At 35.3% G+C, this 21648-nt stretch overlaps 2 protein-coding genes across 2 annotated transcripts; both read right to left on the bottom strand.

Annotated features, from left to right (window-relative positions):
• Positions 13128-14985, bottom strand: LOC109338268 (14-3-3-like protein). Its single transcript, XM_019575465.1, has 4 exons — positions 14400-14985; positions 14120-14242; positions 13528-13644; positions 13128-13233 (listed from the first exon to the last, which is right to left on the bottom strand). Exons 1-4 carry the CDS (start codon positions 14886-14888, stop codon positions 13174-13176), a joined length of 789 nt encoding a protein of 262 aa, XP_019431010.1. The 5' UTR covers positions 14889-14985; the 3' UTR covers positions 13128-13173.
• Positions 19141-20801, bottom strand: LOC109328099. The gene is made up of 3 exons (XM_019561377.1): positions 20402-20801; positions 19736-20087; positions 19141-19405 (listed from the first exon to the last, which is right to left on the bottom strand). The coding sequence occupies exons 1-3, from the start codon at positions 20799-20801 to the stop codon at positions 19141-19143; spliced, it is 1017 nt and encodes a 338-aa protein (XP_019416922.1).

Genomic DNA, 21648 nt, shown 5'->3' with positions numbered 1-21648 from the left:
AGCTTTTTTTCTTCACCAGCTTGATCAAGAGCCAAGTTACAAATTTTCACAGCCCAGTATGCACGATGTTCTATCTCTACAGGAAGATGACATGCTTTGCCAAAGACAACCCGATAAGGGGACATCCCTATGAGTGCCTTGTAAGCAGTCCTATGTGCTCAAAGAGCATCCTCAAGTCTGTTTCTCCAATCCTTTCTGTTAGGTTGCACCATATTCTCCATAATCCTTTTTATCTCTCTGTTTGAAATCTCAGCTTGCCCATTACATTGGGGGTGATAAGGTGTGGAAACTCTATGAACAACCCCATATTTCTTGAGCATAGCTTGCATGGATCTATTGCAAAAGTGGGTGCCTTGGTCACTAACAATGGCTCTGGGTATGCCAAACCTGCAAAAAATATGAGACCTAACAAAATCCATAACAACCCGAGCATCATTAGTCCTGGTGGCCTTAGCTTCCACCCATTTAGAAACATAATCAACAGAAAGTAGAATATAGTAAAAGCCAAAAGAAACAGGAAATGGACCCATGAAATCAATACCCCAGACATCAAACACCTCGCAAAACAACATAGGTTGTTGAGGCATCTCTTGTCTCCAAGAAAGGGTACCACCTGCTCTCTGACACTACTCACAAGTGCTACAAATCCTCCACGCATCTTTGAAGATGGTGGGCCAATAAAATCCAGAGTCAAGCACCTTTCGTGTTGTCCTTGGGTATCAAGATGGCCACCCACTGCAGAAGAATGACTAAATTGAAGGATTGACTCAATCTCATGATCTGGAATGCATCTTTAAGTAACCTAGTCAGTACACAATCTCCATAAATAGGGATCATCCCAAACATAATATTTAGCATCACTATTAAGTTTATCATTTTGAGTTCTAGATGCAAGTGGAGGAAAAATAGATGCAACCAAATAATTTACAATATTGGTAAACCAAAGGGTGGGGAAAGAAACATGAATATTCAAAAGTTGTTCATCAAGACAATCATCTCTGATAGGCATCATATCAACAAATCCTTCAATCTTGCTCAAGTGGTCAACCACCAAATTTTGTGCTCCACACCTATCATGGATCTCCAAATAAAACTCTTGGAGCAAGAGCATCCATCTAATCAACCTTGGTTTGGAAACAACTTTCTTCAATAGGAACTTCAAAGTTGCATGGTAAGTGAAAACAACAATTCTAGAACCAAGCAAATAAGACCTAAACTTATCCAGAGCAAATACAATAGCTAAAAGCTATTTTTCAGTTGTGGTGTACTTGTGCACCATCTAAAGTCCTAGAAGCCTAATAAATTACCCTAGGCAGTTTTTCCAGTTTTTGAGCAAGGACAACCCCCAATGCAAAATTAGAAGCATCACACACCAGCTCAAAAAGGGACTGTCCAATCAGGTGCCTGGATAATACGAGTGGTGGTCAAGGCTGTCTTGAGGCAATCAAATGCCTCCATACATCTCTCATCAAAATCAAAGACCATCTCCTTTTGCAACAGGTTGGATAGTGGAAGAGCCTTCTTGCTAAAATCTTTAATGAACCTGCGATAAAAACCTACATGACCAAGAAAAGAATGAACCTCTCGCACGTAAGAAGGGTAAGGCAATTGTGAAATAACATCTATCTTGGCAGAGTCTATCTCGATTCCCCTATTTGAGATCACATGCCCCAAAACTATGCCTTGCTCTACCATGAAATGACATTTTTCGTAATTCAGAACAAGGTTAGTTTCGATGCATTTATGAAGAACTCTATCCAGACTATCCAAACATGCATCAAATGAAGATCCATAAACTGTAAAATCATCCATAAACACCTTTATGCAATTCTCTAAAAAGTCAATGAAAATGCTCACCATACACCACTGGAATGTACCAGGGGCGTTGCATAGGCCAAAAGGCATCCTCTTATAGGCAAAAGTGCCAAAGGGGCAGGTGAATGTGGTCTACTCCTGACCCTCAGGAGCAATATGAATATGGAAGTACCCAGAAAAACCATCAAGAAAATAATAATGAGATTTACCTGCTAAGCGCTCAAGCATCTGATCAATAAATGGTAAAGGAAAGTGATCCTTTCTTGTTGCTTGGTTGAGCCTCCTATAATCTATGCAAACTCTCCAAATATCTTGCACTCTCGTAAGAATCAACTCATCTCTATCATTTCTCACCACTGTAATTCTTGTCTTCTTTGGAACCACCTGAACTGGGCTCACCCAATGACTATCAGAAATGGGATATATAATCCCAGCTTGTAAAAGCTTTGTGACCTCTTTCTTCACAACCTCAAGGATGACTGGATTGAGTCTCCTTTGTGGTTGTCTCACTGGTTTAGCTCCATCTTCCAAGAGTATCCTATGCATGCACATAGATGAGCTAATACCAGGAATTTCAGCTAAGGTCCAACCAATTGCCTTCTTATGCTTCTTCAACACTTGCAACAACTTCTCCTCTTGATCAACATCAAAGGAGGTGGAAACAATAACAGGAAGCTTCTCATCATCCTCTAAGTAAGCATACTTGAGGTTTTCAGGCAAAGGCTTAAGCTCCAATACAGGTGCCTGCAAAACAGATGGAACCAAAGTAGCAGACATAGATTCTAAAACTTGTAACTGGACAAGTAAATTAGATTGTTGTATGATATCTGCAGCAATTGGGTTAGTGCAATCTGATTCTACAACATTTGGATCAACAGAAATATGCAGAAACTCATCAATACAAGAATTACACATTTCAGAATCAGTGCATGTATGACAAGTGTATGAGTCTATCAATGACATAGAATCAAAATCATTAAGAAAATCACACTCATTAGTTAACTCATCAAGTAAATCAATATAAAACATAGAATGGTTCTCAGATGGATGCTTCATAGCATCAAAAATATTAAACCGGACCACAATATCACCAAACTCCATAGATAATGTTCCAGCATGGACATTTATCTTGTTCGGGCTGTTCTAAAAATGGTCTCCCCAAAATGATAGGAACTGTGTTACGGGAGGATCTCTCTTCCATATCGAGAATATAAAAATCAGCAGGAAAAATAAGTTCACCAACCCGAACCAAGACATCCTCTATCAAACCAGCAGGGTAAGCAGTACTCCTGTTTGCTAATTGAATCACTACTCCAGTGGGTTGAATAGGTCCAAGTGAAAGAGACATGAAAACATGCATAGACATAACATTAATCAAAGCACCTAGATCTAGCATGACATTCTCAAATTTGCTATTACCTATTATGCAAGATACAACAAATGTACCTGGGTCCTTACATTTTCAGGAATGTGAGGAACAGGTTTACCTATTTGAGCCTCCTATTGTGAGTGCACAACTCCTTTAGAAATTTTGCATATATTGGAATTTGTTTGATTGCATCAAGTAAAGGTATGTTCACCTCTACCTTTCTAAATGTGTCCAAGATCTCCTTGTCTACCTCTTCCATCTTCTTACTTTGAATGAATCTTGTTGGAAATGGAAGAGGAATGAAAGATAGTTGTGCAGCACCTGTGGAAGGTTCACTAGCAAGAATTTCTTCACTAATGTTCTCAATCTCTTGTAAAACTGGTTGCTTCATTTTTTATGCAGCTAGATCAACTTCAATCTTTTTGCCTGACCTTAGAGTGATGACACTCACATTCTTTGGGTTGACCATAGTCTGGGAAGGCAACTTAAATAATTCTGAGAGTGCAATGTGTTTAATGAAGTAGCCATCTGGGTGGTCAAATTCTGAATGGAGGACTCTTGTCTCTAAATGGAAGCTTTGATCTCTTGCTAGAATTGCATGTGATATGTATGTGATAATTGTTAAATTCAAGGTTTAAAAACATGTGATATAAATGAGAAATATTTTCCTTGAGAAAAGTAATTAAAATGATATTCAGGCTCTTCTTGCTTGAGTAAGACAGCTCTCGCTTGAGTGAGAAGTGTTTAGAGAAAATGAGTGTTTTAGCTCGATGTGAGACAGCTATCGCTTGAGCTAAAATAGGCACCAAGAGAACTGATTATTTTCTCGCTTAAGCCACAAATGCCTCAAAAATGGATGTGCCCTCGCTGGAGTAAGAGGGCTCCATATAGACATGACTTCTTTTTAAGTCGTCTAAAAGATAGCTCTCATATATACGAGAGTCTAATGACATGTTTGCCATCAAGAAGTTATAAAGGTAAATAACTATATGAAATGTACATCCACAGATTACGAAATAACTCCGGTATAAGTTTTATTGAAAATCTTACTTCAAAAAGTGTTATTTGATTGTAAGACTTTCAATGGCAAATGATGATGATTCAAGGATATTCAACCTTGAATCGGATGGATGAAATAAATTAAATTCATTTTATACAAGTACCTTTGTTCTTGCCCTTATTTAGGGCAAGGTTTCCGACTGTGATGATGTGATTAAGGCGATGCCCAAAAAAGGATTACATGATACCACGCAGCGATGTCGTCTGACCGTAAGAGGCTTGGCCATGTGGTCGTCTCGGGTGATTCAGCCATGGTTCATAGTGGTAGGGATGTTATTCCTCTATTTACGTGTTGACATAAGATCGGGTCCCACAAGAAGCATTCCTCTAGGATATGTCTTAGGTTGGGTCGATCATATAAAATAATGATTAAAATATTTAACCAGCTAACCTCGGTTAGTGTGCATACTCATTATGGACAATGAAATAGTGGAGAGGAAATTTACGGGAGACGAACGAGCCCCGAGATGTTGAGAGGGACGACGATGGCGGTGGTTCGTCAACAAAGTCTTGAGGGTGAGTCTAGGTGAGACGAGTCCCGTGTATTCCTGGATGAGGTATTCTATTGGATCAGACAGTTCTCACAACGCAAACTAGATGATCTCTGACAACCCCTCTTTGCAATCAGGATCAATGAGAGGGATGCCCAGAAAGTGTTTGATACGACACCTTCCTGAAATGGACAATTCTTCGGAACAGATAGATCATATATCCTTGCGAGGAATAATTTTGGTGCATTCAAATCGGCTTGTTATGGGACATGTACTCTTGGTTATTTCTGAATAGTATCTTAGGAGGATATTGGTGAAAGGATGAATGAAACAAGCATAACATTCATACATTGAGATTGTGGACTTTGATCCTCATAATCTGAGATTATAACATCATTCATCATTGTGCATTTTTATATGTGATGTATATATTGTGTTTATTATGCGTGTCTGTCTGGATGTGATATTCCGTGTAATTTCATGTCGTCAATAAGTAATATTCATTAGATGTTCGAGTTAGGTGTATTTCCCTCGGTCAAGTTGATCAGCATGATGCATCAGTCCAAACTAGGCGAGGCATAGCAAATCAGCTTAATCAGACACATTAGCATTGCACAGTCAGAAACACGACCTTGGCGCACCAAATGCCAAGCTTGGCGCATCATATGCCTAGTTTGGCGCACCAACATTATATGGTCAGACTCGTGACCTTGACCAAGCTTCGCGCCAAATCCATTTCTTGGCCATGGAGCATCCTTGGTCAGAATTTACACACATGGGCTATTAATTGGCACATGTGTTTTACATGGGCACTTTTTGTATATTCTAGAAGGATCTTTATGATGAGTTAGTTAGGATAGTTTATTAGCGTGTTAGTTAGGGGTTTTACCACTTTTAGTTAGATTACCTATTCTACAAGCAACCACAATGTTGAACCAAATTATATATAAGTAAGCCTTTGACTTATCAAAAAAAAATATATAATAAAATAGATGAGGTGTATTGAGTTACAAATTCACAATAATAAAGAGTACCTCGATAGTCTCCTTTATGTTACGGAGCAACAACTCCAATCCATGACCGACACCACCTCTAGACTCATAGGTCCATTTTGACAAGATTGTGATAACCATCCTCATAATGCTATGCAATTAATACACCGTAATAGTTATGTAACAAATGTTCATCAACCCTACTTAGATAAACCAGAATGGTTCATTTTCCCTATGGTAATCACAGCCCTTTAATATTGGGAAAGACCCTCGAGTATGGATTCTCCTCCTTACATATAGAATTGTTACTTTCGTATACGTATCTATCGAACTTATGGGTGGAAATAGATTGCATCTACTTAGACTTTGCTTAAAAAGATTTGACAAACTTCCAAAATAGGAGGCATGTTATAGGGTTTTTTGTTAGCATTTTAAAAGTTCGGTCTACCTTAAAGCTTATTTAAATATATACTTTCTCGTATTATTTAATACATCACCATATATATCTCTATATATACTTTCTAGTATTATTTAATACAGCACCATACATATCTCTACATAGGTTAGTTGAATAATCAATTATATAGGCCACTAAACATTTGAATATGCTGAAAAATATTTTTTTTCAAAATAGTATAGTAATATAGTATAATAAGAGACAAAAACTTATACATTGACAAGAAGTTTTTAAATTATTAGTGTAACATTTATCATTCATGTGCAAACTATTATTGACTTTTAAACTAATGTAATACATATGAATGATTAATAATATATTGATTGTAATACACTAACATGGCACATAAATAATAATAGTTATATTAGTATATTTATTTAAAGGAGAATTCTAACAAATACCCTAAGGGTATTGATTAAGGATTCAAAACAAAAGAATTTTTCATTGAAAATTATATTCTTTTGTTCTTATTGTCTATTTAGAGGGAAAATATATATTTACTTGCTTATTTAGACGTTGAAGAAAGTAGATAACTACTTTTCGAATTACGCCTTGAGAATTAGTGTACAACTTTATAGTAAGAGAGATTGTTAATTGAGTAACTAGCAAGTTACCCGTGCATCCGTATGGGGTAGTATTTTTTTGTCGCATGGTTAATAATACATATTACATATGTATTTACATGATTAAAAACGCACATGTTAGTACTACATTTGTATTGTTAAGAACACACATGTTACCCGTGTGTTCGTATGGTTAAAATCACACATGTTAATTGTACATTTGCATAGTTAAGAATACACGTATTACATGTGCATTTGCATTGTTAAAAACACACATATTACCTGTACATTCGTATTGTTAAGAACACATATTACTTGTGCATTCGTATGTTTAAAAACACAGGTTATTTGCACATTTGTATCATTAAGAATGCATGTTCCTCGTGCATTTGCATGGTTAAGAATACGCATATTACTCCTAAATTCGTATTGTTAAGAACATATTTGTTATTCGTGCATTCGCATGGTTGAAACATATTCAAACCCATAAGGAAAATAAATGACAATTCCAATTTTGAGAATTATAGAAAGAACAAATCTATAAAATAATAAGATCAATGAAATAATTTACAAAAAAACAATGAAAAATAAAACCAGATATACAGAATAAAAACATATCTACAACATAAACAAAAAACAATAAAAAATGCACTTTAAGGAACAAATCTATAAAATAAACAATAAAATCATTGAAAATACACTTTAAAGAGAAATGTTGGAAGAGAAAGAGAAGGATAATAACGAGGAGAGAATAATAATGAAATAATAAAATGAAACCAAAAAGAATAAAAATAGAAAGATACCATATGTCAAAAAGAATTCAAATAGAAATTAATATGAGATATAAGATGGGAGATAATACATCTCCTATTTCATAATATGTGTCACTCCATGTGTTATGAGTTGTGATTGGTCAGAAAAATATTTAATAATTATTTTTAAATTTAATGCATTTTCAACCAACAGCATAGCAGTTGATGACACATGAAGTAATACATATTGTAGGATATAAGATATGTTCCAAATATAAAAATGTGAATATGAGAGAATGAACAATTTAAGAAAGACTTTAATAGATATACATTATTATTAGATTTACACATGTACATTTATCATTGATATATAGAGGTTGTGAACTTTTAGTTTACCTTTTGCTGGTGAAATATTTTGGGCGGGAAAAAATATTGTAAGAGATTGACATGTGTCAAAGAATAGCTTTTTTTAGATAATAATAATGGTTAATGGAGAGAAAGGGTAAATATGACAAATAAAAAGAAATTTAATGAGAATTGGGATATGAATTAGTTACATTGATATGTGGTCATGTCCTAGACGAAGGGAGTAATTTTCAATGCAATTTTTTTTTAATTCTTAAATAAACTCGTATTTGTTAGAAGAACTTTATTTAAATTGACATTTTCGACATATAAGGATTTTCTTACAATGTCTAGCTATTTAGCAAATGAAAATGCATAGATTTCGCTCGAGCTTGTCATAAGTAAGTATGCTAAGACCAAGACTAAATATAAGTTAAGTTCCATTAGGAAATGGTCGGCCCAAGAAGACAACAAACCAACCATAACATGTCCAATATGTTCTTGTTGGAGAATTTCTCCATCTATAATCCATAGATTGAATGCGGAAGTCTTTATGATCATGATTTCATTCCAATAACCTAATGTTTATGATCTTTTCAATTCTAAGACGTCCGAAGCTCTATATGCACCACATTTTGATTGTATGGTCTGTTTTCCTTTTATGCATTTGACGCAAACTTTAAGGTTTGTGAAGTCAATGGAATCCAAAAGTCCATCTGTCACAAGACACTCAAATCTCTTTTGAGAAATGTGACCTAGGCGCTTGTGCCATAATGCACCTAAATTATTATTTTCAATTTTACGCTTAGTACCACGTGATTCCACATTCAGGGTTTCGCTATACTTAGCAATAGTATTCAGCATATGCTGATTGTCATTTAACATAAGTGAGTCAGTTCCAATAACATTTGAATTTAAAGACAATTGAACCGAATTGTTTCCAAATGAACAACAATATCCAAATTTGTCCAAATAAGAAACAAAAATTAAATTCCGTCTAAAAGACGGTACAACAAAAGTGTCTTTCAATCCTTTCTCCTTCAACCTTTCCTCTTCTTGCACACAAAATGAAATGAGCTCATTTAGAGTCCATTTCTCCCTTTGACAGTTATAAGAAATCTTAAACTGACTGAATTGTGCAGGAAGGGAAAGTAAGACCAAATGTATGAGTAAGTCTTCCGACATCTCAAGCTTAAGGGCCTTAAGTTTTGAAGCAATATTGGACATTACCATAATATATTCCCTTATGTTTCCCTTGCCTTGATACCTCATGGAAATCAAGTTCTGTAATAGAGCACTTGCTTCCGCGTTATCGCTCTTTGCAAAGCGTTTTTCAATCTCAGCAAGGAAAGCTCTGGCATTGTTTATCTCATCCGAGATAGTACCCCTAAAGACCTCTGGAATTCCGCGCTTAATTATCATTAGACTCATGTGATTAGAGCGATCCCACTACTCATAATCCTTCCTCTCTTCAGAGGCACTGGATTCTGAAGGAGAATGGGGTTGCTCTACCCTTAAAGCATAGTCTAGATCCATGCAGCCAAGAACAATTTCCATGTTCTTTTTCCATTCCTTAAAATTTTCTCTATTAAGGATCGGAACCGAATTCAAATTTGCAGATATAGAAACAATTGATGTAGCTGAATCAGACAAAAGACAGAATTAAAATATGCTCACAACTTAAAATTATCAATGTGCTTAAACAATGGTATCTCCAAATCAAGATACCTAGTGCACCATTAATATCAAGTCTTTGGACAGTGATATTAACTGCAAGTGGTACTCTTGTTGTAATGATCAAACATTTATAATAAGGCATGTCAACTGACGAATCCCTCTTTGGATTGATTCATCAGTTACATGTATAAAAAATTTAGATTTATAACATGTTTATCATCACAGGTGTGTATGATCTTCGGCCAAATATCAACTTTCCTTTGGACCAGCTAATACTCGCATGAATAATCATACACACTTACATATAATATTCCTTATGAGATATTCATGAGATAGGTCACTTTGGCGACATTTCACTTCAATTGGCTCACTTGAAATAATAGACAACTTAATGGACAACCAAATAACAATTAAGGTCAACGCACAAAGATACCAAAGCCCCACAAATCTTATTGTACTCTCGCTTGGGCGAGGTACTCTTGCTTGGGTTCAATATAAGATAAAACTTTTTTTCAGTTCTCGCTTGGGCGAGGAACCCTCGCTTGGGCGAGGTACTCTCACTTGAGCGCAATAGAAGTCAATGCTTCTTTTTGGCTCTCGGTTGCGCGAGCCTTATGTCGCCCGTACACTCGCTTGGGCGAGCTGTCGCTTGGGCGAGAATCTTATCGCTTAAGCGCAACAGAAGCCAATGCTTCTATTTAGATCTCGCTTGGGCGACCACTCTCGCTTGGGCGAGACACTCTCGCTTGAGCGAGAGCACTGCGACAGAACACGAACATTTCGATTTCTACATCGCTATTCTTCGAAAAATTACCCAAAAATTCAAGAAAACAACAGAAAAACAATATTCATTCATTTCGAATCTATCTATATTCATATGAAAAAAACATGAATGTCTATGCTAATCGATCCATGGCATAAATGAAAACACCAAAACCCTAAATCAATTCAGATTTTGGGGAAGAAAAGCAATAACTCTAATTTCACTCATGAATCAAATTGAGGTGGCTCTGATACCACTTGTTGGATAATTTCTCCATCTATAATCTGTAGATTGAATGCGGAAGTCCTTATGATCATGGCTTCATTCCAATAACCTAATGTTTATGCTCATACATAAACCCATATGGAATGACCATGACCCAGACCAAAGAAACCCCAATTGATTTCATGATGAAGATGAAGAACATACCTTCATTAGCCATTTGAAATCTCGAAGGTATGAGGGTGTGATGATCTTCCAGATGTTAGAGCACTTGATGGTTTTCCTTATGCTTCTCTAGAGGGGAATGAGAAAGCCAAGAGCTTGAGTGTGTGCCTTGTGAGGAGAGATGCCTTATTCCTTGCCTTATGGATGATTTGATAGTGTTTTATCCCCTATAGATAACACTATCCTAATCCACTTTTATTCTCCTTAACCTTACACTTGAAAACATGTTGCTCTACAAATGGGGACCATAACCCATAAAAGTAACCCCGTAGCGGTTACTACTTAAGTTGCAATAATTCTGATTCAGTCCCTTCATCAAATCAGAAATTTCTGAAGGTATCTACACTTATAATATTTCATGACACATATGCTCTTAGCCACCAAATTAATTACTGAAGATCATTTTATATTTTGGCTAATTACATAATGGCCATAATACAATCATAAAATTATATTTGTGACCCATAAGTTGTCAGAAATTCTAACAGTTCTTTGAGCTTACTATAACTAGCCTCGCGTGGAGGCCAACTTAGGGATCTGAGACCATATAGTCAAATGTCACAAAAGAATGTTCTTAATTATTCTCATTCCAATAAAATTTTGACACTTAAAAAATAACATTTATATTTTTTATTACACAACTTTTTAGTAAGTGTCACAATTTTATTTGATTAAACATGGTTAAGGAACAATTAGTCTATATTCAATATATACATGGGTATATCCGATCCCTAGGTAAACGTACAAGAGAATACACACCCCAAAGGGCACTTAGGAATCATATTGGCTCAAGGCTAAGCTTGCAAGATTGATAAGACATAGGAATAGCAATATGCGCTTGGTCCGACGAGCCAACCCGTTCGGCCTGCCATTTTTAGCAAGTCAGACTGGGGATTTGAGCCCTTTTACCAATAAAGTTTGGACTAGTCTATATTTTGGTGGGCGAGGAGCGGGGCGTGGCGGGTGGAACTACCACCTCTATTGGTACCTCTTCAATGGCAATCCATGATCAAATTATTTGTTCTAATGATTTTTATTTTATTATGAAACCAACGAGCAAGAATGTAATTATCATTTAAATATATTAAATTTCAACAACAAGAATGTATCTATGAAAATTTCATCAACCCATGGTTAAGAATGTAATTATTATTTATTTGTTCTATGGTAATGTAGATGATAAAGAAGAAAAAATTTGAAAGACGTTGATGGTTGTAGTAATAGAAAAAGAGATACATCTTCTAACAAAACATCTAATGTTTAAAACTTAGGAGTTAGAGACTTTATTATCAACTAGGAGTCTAAAAATTTAAAACTATGGTAACTTATTATTTAGAATTTACAAGTTTTAAAATAATACGTTTATGTTATTGTAAGATTGTGAATTTTGATTTGTAATTTTTTTATTTTAAAAGACAGTTATAATGCAGGATGATTATTTATTTTTGAAATTGTGATTGAGTTGGTTATAAATGTGTTTTAAAGAAAAACAAGTTAGTCTGTCGGTTTGCCAGCCCTGCCAAATATAGGTTGGGCTAGCATTTAGAATCCTTTTAGAAATAATGGTCAGGCAGGACCAACCCATATTTTGGAGGGCCAAAGGCGGGCTAGGCTGGCTCATATTACCACCCCTAATAAGACATACAAAATAGAATTGTGACGCTAGGGAGGATGATCATAACCCTTCCTTCATAAAATAAATTAGAATTAATTGTCAACACCAAAATCAGCCAAATCGTCAATTAGAATTGGCACATGTAAGCCCCATCTTTATCAGGGGCTAAAACCAAAACTTTGGCATATGTAAGCCCAAAATCCCAAAAATTACATTATAAGAACTAAAACCAAAATTAAATATATTTTTAACGACCAAAAATATTTTTAAGCTTACATTTTCTAGGCAATGTTTATTTCTTTTATTCTCATAAGAACTGATATTAAAATATCACCCAGAGGCATTTGAAAATTATAAATCCTGGTTTTGAGATCAAGATCAATAAATAGTGCTCAAGATCAACAAAGGCACCTTAGAAATCATGATTTTTGAGATAAAGATCATCAAATAATGCTCAAGATCAACAAAAGCACCTTCTATGCAGAATGAAGTGAACAATCCTCACAAAGCATATTAAATTCCAACGACGGCTAAACAAAGCTTTCAAGTTTGCTAAAGATTAAATTACACCCTGACATCCCAAATAAAACAGCATAAAGAGAATAATCTTGTAATAGTCCAATCGCTTATGATAGAAATTTCAGTGTCATGAAGAAAATAGGCAATTCAGAAACAAGTACAAAGAAAAGAACAAACTATAAAAGCCCAACATCATAACAAAGACCTTGAATGCCTAAAATCTCAGTAGCATTGAGATTATCGATCAGTACCTTCTCCTTTTAAAAACATTATAGAGAATTTCAATAACTAATTAGCAGTAAGATATGTTTACTGCTGTTCATCATCGCGTTTAGCTGCTGCTTCTTTGATTTCATCTGCACCATCATCCTAAAAACCCCACCAAAATAAAGATCGAAATCAATAAATAAGCTTTGTAAAGATAAATAATCAAGAGATTCACACAAAAAACCAATTAAACTAAGATACACAGCCAGTATAAAAAATTACAATTACAAGCAATAGTATGTTGCTAAATAATTTATGATGAATTTGACATCTCATGTTATTGTTAACAAAGCATACTTATTTAACCAGTTGTCTACAAAGAGATAGGATGCCAGTCCAAAAAAGTTTCACATCAAAATTAAACATTGCCAAAGATCAGATGAAACACAACCATACCTGCATGTCAGAGGTCCAAAGGGTGAGGTTATCACGAAGTAGTTGCATGATCAAAGTGCTATCCTTATATGATTCTTCACCCAAAGTATCCAATTCAGCAATTGCCTCATCAAAAGCCTAGAGAATGTCAAAATGATAAAAACAATTCATGAGTAAATAATATACCATTTATGATCTTGCAAACTTACACAACATCGAGGAAAATCATGATACATTCCATTTAATAAGTTATCAGAACATAATAACAGGTGAACTTCTTCAACATAAATAAAAAGGTGGCCCAATGCACAAGTATCCAACCTATAAATGTACGATACCTAACTCTTACAATTGAAGAAACTATTTCTAGGATATAAATGTACGACACCTCAATCTTGCAAGTGAAGAGATTGTTTCAAAGATTTGAACGCAACAACCTTACCTTTGCGCCAAGACTCACACTCTTCAACATAAGCGAAAATTAAAAAAATGGAGTGATTGCAATGAACATTATCCCAACTAGACACAACAAAAGATTACAATTTCACTGCATTCAGCCATATTTTTGTAGCAAAATCAAATCAAATAATTCAATTGAAATTGCAATTCAAACCTGTTTTGCAAGGTTGCAAGCACGATCAGGGGAGTTAAGAATCTCATAGTAAAACACAGAGAAGTTCAGAGCAAGACCCAGCCTAATCGGGTGAGTAGGTGGAAGTTCACCATTCGCAATATCCTGCAAAAAGTAAAATTCAAATCTCACAAAATCAAACATCACAATCGCGCAATTAATCGTCGATTATTCCAATCTAATAGATCCAATCGTGCAAATATAAACTCTAACTGAAAAAAAAATCACAAATGTGGAGAATAAAAGGAACAGATCTGAATACCTGAGCGGCTTTGTAAGCGTTAAGAGTGTTCTCAGCGGCGTCCTTGCGCTCGGTCCCAGTCTTAAACTCCGCCAAGTAGCGGTGATAATCGCCCTTCATCTTCAGGTAAAACACCTTGGAGTCGCCAGAGGCGGCGGAGGGGATGAGACGAGAGTCGAGGAGTTTGAGAATACCGTCGCAGATTTTGGAGAGCTCTTCCTCGATCTTGGATCGGTAATCGCGGATGGTAGCGACATGATCATCGTTGCCTCGGCTCTCCTCCTTCTGTTCGATGGAGGAGATGATCCGCCATGAGGCACGGCGGGCGCCGATCACGTTTTTGTAGGCAACGGAGAGAAGGTTGCGCTCCTCGACAGAGAGTTCTTCGCTGTCGGCGGCAGCGGCGGAGACCTTCTCCATGAAGTCGACCATTTCCTCGTAGCGCTCGGCCTGCTCCGCCAGCTTGGCCAAGTAGACGAACTCTTCGCGGGGGGAAAGGGCGGTGGCCATTGCGAGAGAGATCTGGTTAGGGATTCAGAGAATGGAAGAGGACAGAGAGAGAAAGAGAGAAGCAATGAAGGGAAAGAGAAGGAAGAAATAAAGGGAGAGAAAGAGAGAGAGAGACTATTTTTGTTTGTGGGGTAACTGAAAGCGGGGGTTGCGATTGTATTTGATGCGATTCTGTTTTTGGGAAAAACACGATACCTTATTTTTAGAGACGCGATATCCACCCTTCGATCCCATTGAAAATATATATGTCTGTCATTTTTTTAAAGAAAAATGATAAATTCCACTACAACTAGTTTTTTTACCTAAAAAAATAGTATATATTAAAAGATGATACTTTATTTATTAACGATTGATTTATAAGTAATATGTATCACTTTTTTATATATAAGAAAATTAGTATGAGAAAATAGCATTACTCAATTTTAAATTATCTAATTTACTCTTCACATTTTTTTTAATCAACCTAGCCATGTCAAAATGAACAGACTCAGTAGGATTAATCTGCCAAATCCTAAAAGTCAATAGGGTTTTGGTACTTTATTCAATATGTTTTTTTATTGAATGTAGACTTTTTAATTTGAATGAGCTGAGCTATTTTAAAATCATGTTGGACTTATTTGGCAGAGTTTGGGCTAACTCATTTTCTTCTTCTTCTTTTTCCTTTTTGGAGAACTTTGACTTAGTAAAAGCCTTAGGTAAAAGTTGTTTTAAAACATAATGATGATATAAACTAATAGTAAAATGTAGATAACAAATATTGATGTTATGAACTTTGAAAAAATAAAATTTATAACATAAATATTTATAAATTTAAATTATATTATGCAATCATAGTTACACCATGATATATTAAGTTCCTTCGAATTTGAGTATATACTATCATTACTTAAAGCTAAAATAACGTAATATTATTCTTGATAGTTTTCACATGTTTATATATTAAAATGAAATCACAAATTATATTATGTTAAGAAATGAAAGTCCAATAGGAACGAGAGATTAAATATATATGTTATATTAGAAATCATATAAGGAGACTTAACATCATATCTTAAATCAATCTTAAAACATTAGATCTACAAATTTGATTAAACTAGGCATAACAAACATGTTAAAAAATTATACATTAATATCAAATATATTTTTTTTAAACAATATTTTAAATGATTAAAATTTAAATAATTATATTCAATATTATATGGGTGGACCTGTCATAAACACTAGTCTGCATAGGGCGAGTTTGAAATATGATTTGACATACATAATTGTACTTGAGCTTTAGCTCATCCAGTTTAGCTCAAACACTATGTGGGCTAGTTGGAGTAGCCCATTTGATAGATCTACATCAACCTTTCTAATTGAAATAAAAAATTTATAGAAATCAACATATGTGCAATCTAATTGTTTGTAAATTGCAAAACATTATTAGTGGCTGAAGAGAGATCATATCTTCCATAAAACTCAATCCTTTCATATCTTTATCCAATTAAATTATACCAACAAATATAATTATGTTTTTATGATATTTCTATTTAATTAAATGACATATTATATTTGGTGGGGAACACCAATAGAGACACAAACATGGATAAAGGATCTTCATTCGTTACTGGAAGTGGATTAGTGGATTCACTTCCACAATTCCCTCATGCCATACCTTCATTCCATTTTGCATAATCATCCATGCATAACTCCTACTTATTTCTTTCTCTTAACTTTCTCTCTTTTCCATCATTCTACAATAGAGACACATAAACAAGAAGCTATTGGAAGAAAATAGAGAAAGAAAGAATTTAATCGATTAAGATATGAGTAATTGATTATCGAGTGAGATATGTGAAGAGAAAAATAGAATAATATTTTGCGCCTTTTTTTATTTCATGAACAATGCATTTTATAACAGAACTAACTGTCTGTTTAATCGATTATACAATCTATTAATCGATTAACGCAACTAACTAAATGAATTATATTATTCTCAACACTCTCCCTTAATTCATACTAGCTAAGCTTATCATACCAAGTTCTCTTCTCTGCCTTTGAAAATCATCTCTTTTCAATGGTTTGGTGAGTATGTCAGCTTGTTCTTGAGTTTTCCAAAATTCTAGCTTCAAGTTGTTCTTCTCCACTTGATCTCTCAAGAAATGATACTTGGGTTCTATATGCTTTCTTCTGCCATGAGAGACTAGATTCTTTGCTAGATCGATGATTGATTTGTTGGCCACAAGCAACACGATTGGTTCATCCATTGGCATTCATAACTACATGAACAATAATTGCAGCCATAGTGCCCGTTGTCCTCCTAAGCAGGCTGCAATGTATTCTACTTCACATGATGATAGAGCAACAATCTTTTACTTCTTAGAGCACCAACCTTTTACTTCTTAGAGCATCAACTCACAACTGCATTACCAAGCTTGAATAAGTATTCACCTGTGCTCTTTCTATCATCCTTATCACCACACCAATTTGTATTTGTATAGCCATAGATTGTGCTAACTTCTCTGCTTTTGTTGGCAGGGAACATAACACCATAATCCATACTTCCCTTGATATATCTGAGTATCATCTTTACTACCTGCATGTGTGAGTGTTCAGGATGCTCCATGTATCTACTAACCAATCCAACACCATAAGCCAAGTCTGGTCTTGAGTTGCATATGTATCTTACAGATCCTATCATTTGCCTATAAAGAGTTAAGTCAACTGATTTATCTTCAGGATTTTCCTTGCATAAAATGTGACCAGTTTCAACAAGTGTTGTGGTTGGGTTGAATTCCAGCATGTTGAATCTCTCAAGTATATCAGAAATGTACTTCTTTTGGTGCATCAAAATCCCTGAATCATTCCTGACAAATTCAATCCCTAAGAAGTATGACAAACTTCCCAAATTAGCCATCTCAAATTCAAGCTTCAACGTAGCTTTAAACCAATCAATCTCTCCCTTGTCACTGCATGTAATTAGCAAGTTATTATTGATGCTTCAGTAGGTACTCCTTTTGTATAGATACCATGCTCATTTATACATCTCAAAAATCCTAGCTTCAACAAGAATCCATCTATTCTTTTATTCCAAGCTCTGTGTGCATGTTTCAGCCTATAGAGTGCCTTATGTAGCCTATACACTTTCTTCTCTTGATTTTGAATCTCAAATCCAGGTGGTTGTGTTACAAATACCTCCTTGTCTAATGGACCATTCAGGAATGCAGGCTTCACATCCATTTGACAGATTGACCAACCTTTTGAACTTGCATTAGCAATGATAAGTCTTATTGTTTCTATTCTTGCCACTGGAGCAAAAACTTCTTCAAAGTCCAAACCTGGTCTCTACAAGAACCCTTTTGCTACTAATTTGGCCTTGTACTTAGAAATTGTTCTATCAGGCTTCAATTTCACCTTATACATCCACTTTACTGAGATTGCCTTCTTACCCTTTGGTAGTGTTGTAAGTTGCCATGTATCATTCTTTTCTATTGAATTGATTTCCTCCTTCACTACTTCAATCCAACACTGATCCTTAATTGCTTGATAAAATGAGACATGCTCCATTTCAGCTTGTAGAGCCATATCTACAAAATCTCCTTCTTGATTGATTGTAGATTAATTAAACACCTCATAATATCTGAACCTTGATGGCATATGTGTTTGTCTTTGAGGTCTTTCATCAACAACAAAATTTTCATCATTGTTTGTGAGAGGTTCTGGTGCATTTTGTGTGCTATCAATGTCCATTCTGACTGATCTATTTGAGCATGCATTGTTTCCATCTCAGTTCCATGATTCAGCCTAATTGAACTTGAGATCCCTGCTATATGAGATAGTATTTGTTTCAAGATTAAACACCTTGTAGGCTCCTATTGAGTGATAACCTAGGAAGATCAATTTGTCTCCTTTATCATCCAACTTCTTCCTTCTACAATTAGGTATGTGCTTGTAGCATACTGAGCCAAAATATTTGAGATGCTTCATATTTGGTTTGAGCCATGACCAAGATTCTTTTGGGGTTATATTTCTCAGCCTCTTTGTTGGATATCTGTTCAGAATGTAGGTTGTTGTGGATTCTACTTCTGCTCAAAACCTTTTAGGAAGCTTCTTTGTTTTCAACATGCTTCTTGCTATATTCAGAACATTTCTATTAACTCTCTCAATTGCACCATTGTGTTGAGGAGTATATGGTGCAGTTACCTCATGAGTTATACCCTCTTGTTCACAGAATCTAGTGAACTCATGAGAGTTGTACTCTCCACCACCATCACTTCTTAACAATTTTAAGATCATGCCATTTTGTTTTTTCAACAAGTGCCTTAAAGCTCTTGAACTTACCAAGCACATCACTTTTCTTTTCTATCACATAGATCCATAGTTTCCATGTGAAATCATCCTTGAAGGTAACAAAGTATTTATTCCCTCCAAGTGATTGAGTCTTCATTGGTCCACATACATCAGTGTATACAACTTCAAGTTGTTGAGCGGTTTTGGTTGAGATTTGTGAACATAATGGATTCCTGGTTTGCTTGCTAATGAGACAATCATCACATATATCAGTTGAGGCTTTAAGATTAGGTAGTCCATGCACAATTTCATTCTGACTTAGCAATTCAAGACTCTTGAAGTTGAGATGACCAAATCATTGGTGCCAAATCCATTTATCATCATCTGCTATGGATTCTAAGCACTTTTCATTTCCAAGTTAAATGCCAATCTTGAAAGTTCTGTTTTGGGAGAGTGGAGCCTTCAAGATTAGCAAGCCTCTTTTATTGAACATTTTGTCTTCTAATCTCATATTGTACCCATTTTTAAGTAATTGACTAAGACTTAGAAGATTACTCTTCATTCTTGGCACATACAAAACACTTGAGATATATGAGGTTGAACCATCCTTCTTCTTGATCATCACTTTTCCAATTCCTTCTGCGGTGATAAAGCTATCATCTGCAAACTTGATCTTTGTCTCAAGTGACTTGTCTAGAGTCACAAACCAATCCTTATTCCCTGTCATGTGATTTGAACATCTAGTATCAAGATACCAACTGTTTGAGTTCTGATCATGCTTATTTGTTACCATCAACAAGGCTTTATCTGAACCACTAGCATCTTGACAAAGGTCATCTTTTCTGGCCAACAATAGCACTTCTTCCTCTAATTCATCATCTTTAGCTAGTCTGGCCCCTTCTTCTTTAACATGAGTGATCGTTTTGTCTTTGCATTTTGAAGCAAAATGACCCTAATTCCTCTAGTTAAAGCATTGGATTCTGCTCTTGCCTTTTTTTTCATACTACTCAACTGATTGCACCCTTTCTTGGCCTTACTGACTTCATAATCATAACCCTGGTTGCTAGAGTTGATTCTTTGTGAACTCAGCCCACGTACTCTGGAATTTCCAGCTTCCATTTTCTTGTAATTTTTCCATCTTCCTTTATCTCTCTTAAATCTGTCATAGTGCCCAAGGTTCTTTTTCTTGAATTGTATTCAAGGCCTGCTGAGATTGTTTATCTATTTGTCTCTCCATGAACCTTTGTCAATCTTGAAGGATTCAAGATCTTTTGATTCCTCTATTGCCACTACAATATGATCGAATTTAGGAGTAAGTGTTCTGAATATCTTCTCCCCTACACTTTGTTCAGATAGTGTCTCTCCACACCCTTTCATTAGATTGATCAAACCACAAATTCTTGTGAGGTATTCTGCAATTGTCTCTTGCTCATCCATTTGCAACAACTCATACTGCCTCCTAAGTGTTTGAAGCCTCACCTTCTTCACCTTCACTTCACCTGAGTAACTTTTCTCCAATATCTCCCATGCTTCCTTGGAACAATAAGCTGCAGAAATCTTCTCATAATTGGCACGATCTAGGCATTGATGAATCAAGAAGATTGCCTTGCAATCCCTCTTCTTAGCTTCCCTATACTCCATAGAATCTTCCTTTGTTGTTTGCAACCCATATTGCCTTCATTTGAATGCTCTAATGGTCATAGTTCTTCCCATCAAGAATTGGAAGATTCATTGAGAATCCATGTGACGTTGCCATTCCCCTTTTGAAGTTTCACTTTCACCCCTTTTCTACTTGAATTTCTAATCACAACTGTGAGCTTCACCACTTGAAGCTTCTTGTACCTTAACTTGGCACCTCTACATATCCCTGATCACTTAACTCTAAATATCACTGTTGGAAGAAAAGAAAGAAAGAATTTAATCGATTAAGATATGGGTAATCGATTATCGAGTGAGATGTGTGAAGAGAAAAATTGAATAATACTTAGCCCCTTTTCTATTTCATGAATAGTGCATTTTATAACAAAACTAATGTCTGTTTAATCGATTATACAATCTATTAATCGATTAACGCAACTAGCTAAATGGATTACATTATTCTCAACCTGATAACAAGAATGCCACCAATTTCATCAAGCTTACTCTCAATGGCACGTTATCTGGCAGCAATGATGTTTTTAGGTCATCAGAATCACACTCATAGGGTCAACACTAGAGAACCATCGAAACACGAAACGCGACATATGTTAGGTATTACTCCTCATACCCTCAGTTCTTCTTTGCTTTCAATTTACTGCCTAATTTGTACCAAATTTAGTTTAATGAGTACTTCATTCTTGCAGATCACATCAGATTGCTTCGGCTTCTAAATTTTTCGTAAATTTCTTCTCATTTACTTATGTATACGTTGTTTTTATTTATGATTGATGTATATCAATTGTTTTATTTGGCTCCAAAAGCTTTGATTTTTTGATGTTTTAAAATTTAA

The sequence above is a fragment of the Lupinus angustifolius genome, chromosome LG02 (assembly GCF_001865875.1).
Source record: "Lupinus angustifolius cultivar Tanjil chromosome LG02, LupAngTanjil_v1.0, whole genome shotgun sequence".
In the NCBI taxonomy this organism is placed as follows: domain Eukaryota; kingdom Viridiplantae; phylum Streptophyta; class Magnoliopsida; order Fabales; family Fabaceae; genus Lupinus; species Lupinus angustifolius.
This window is presented reverse-complemented; position numbering and strand designations above follow the sequence as displayed.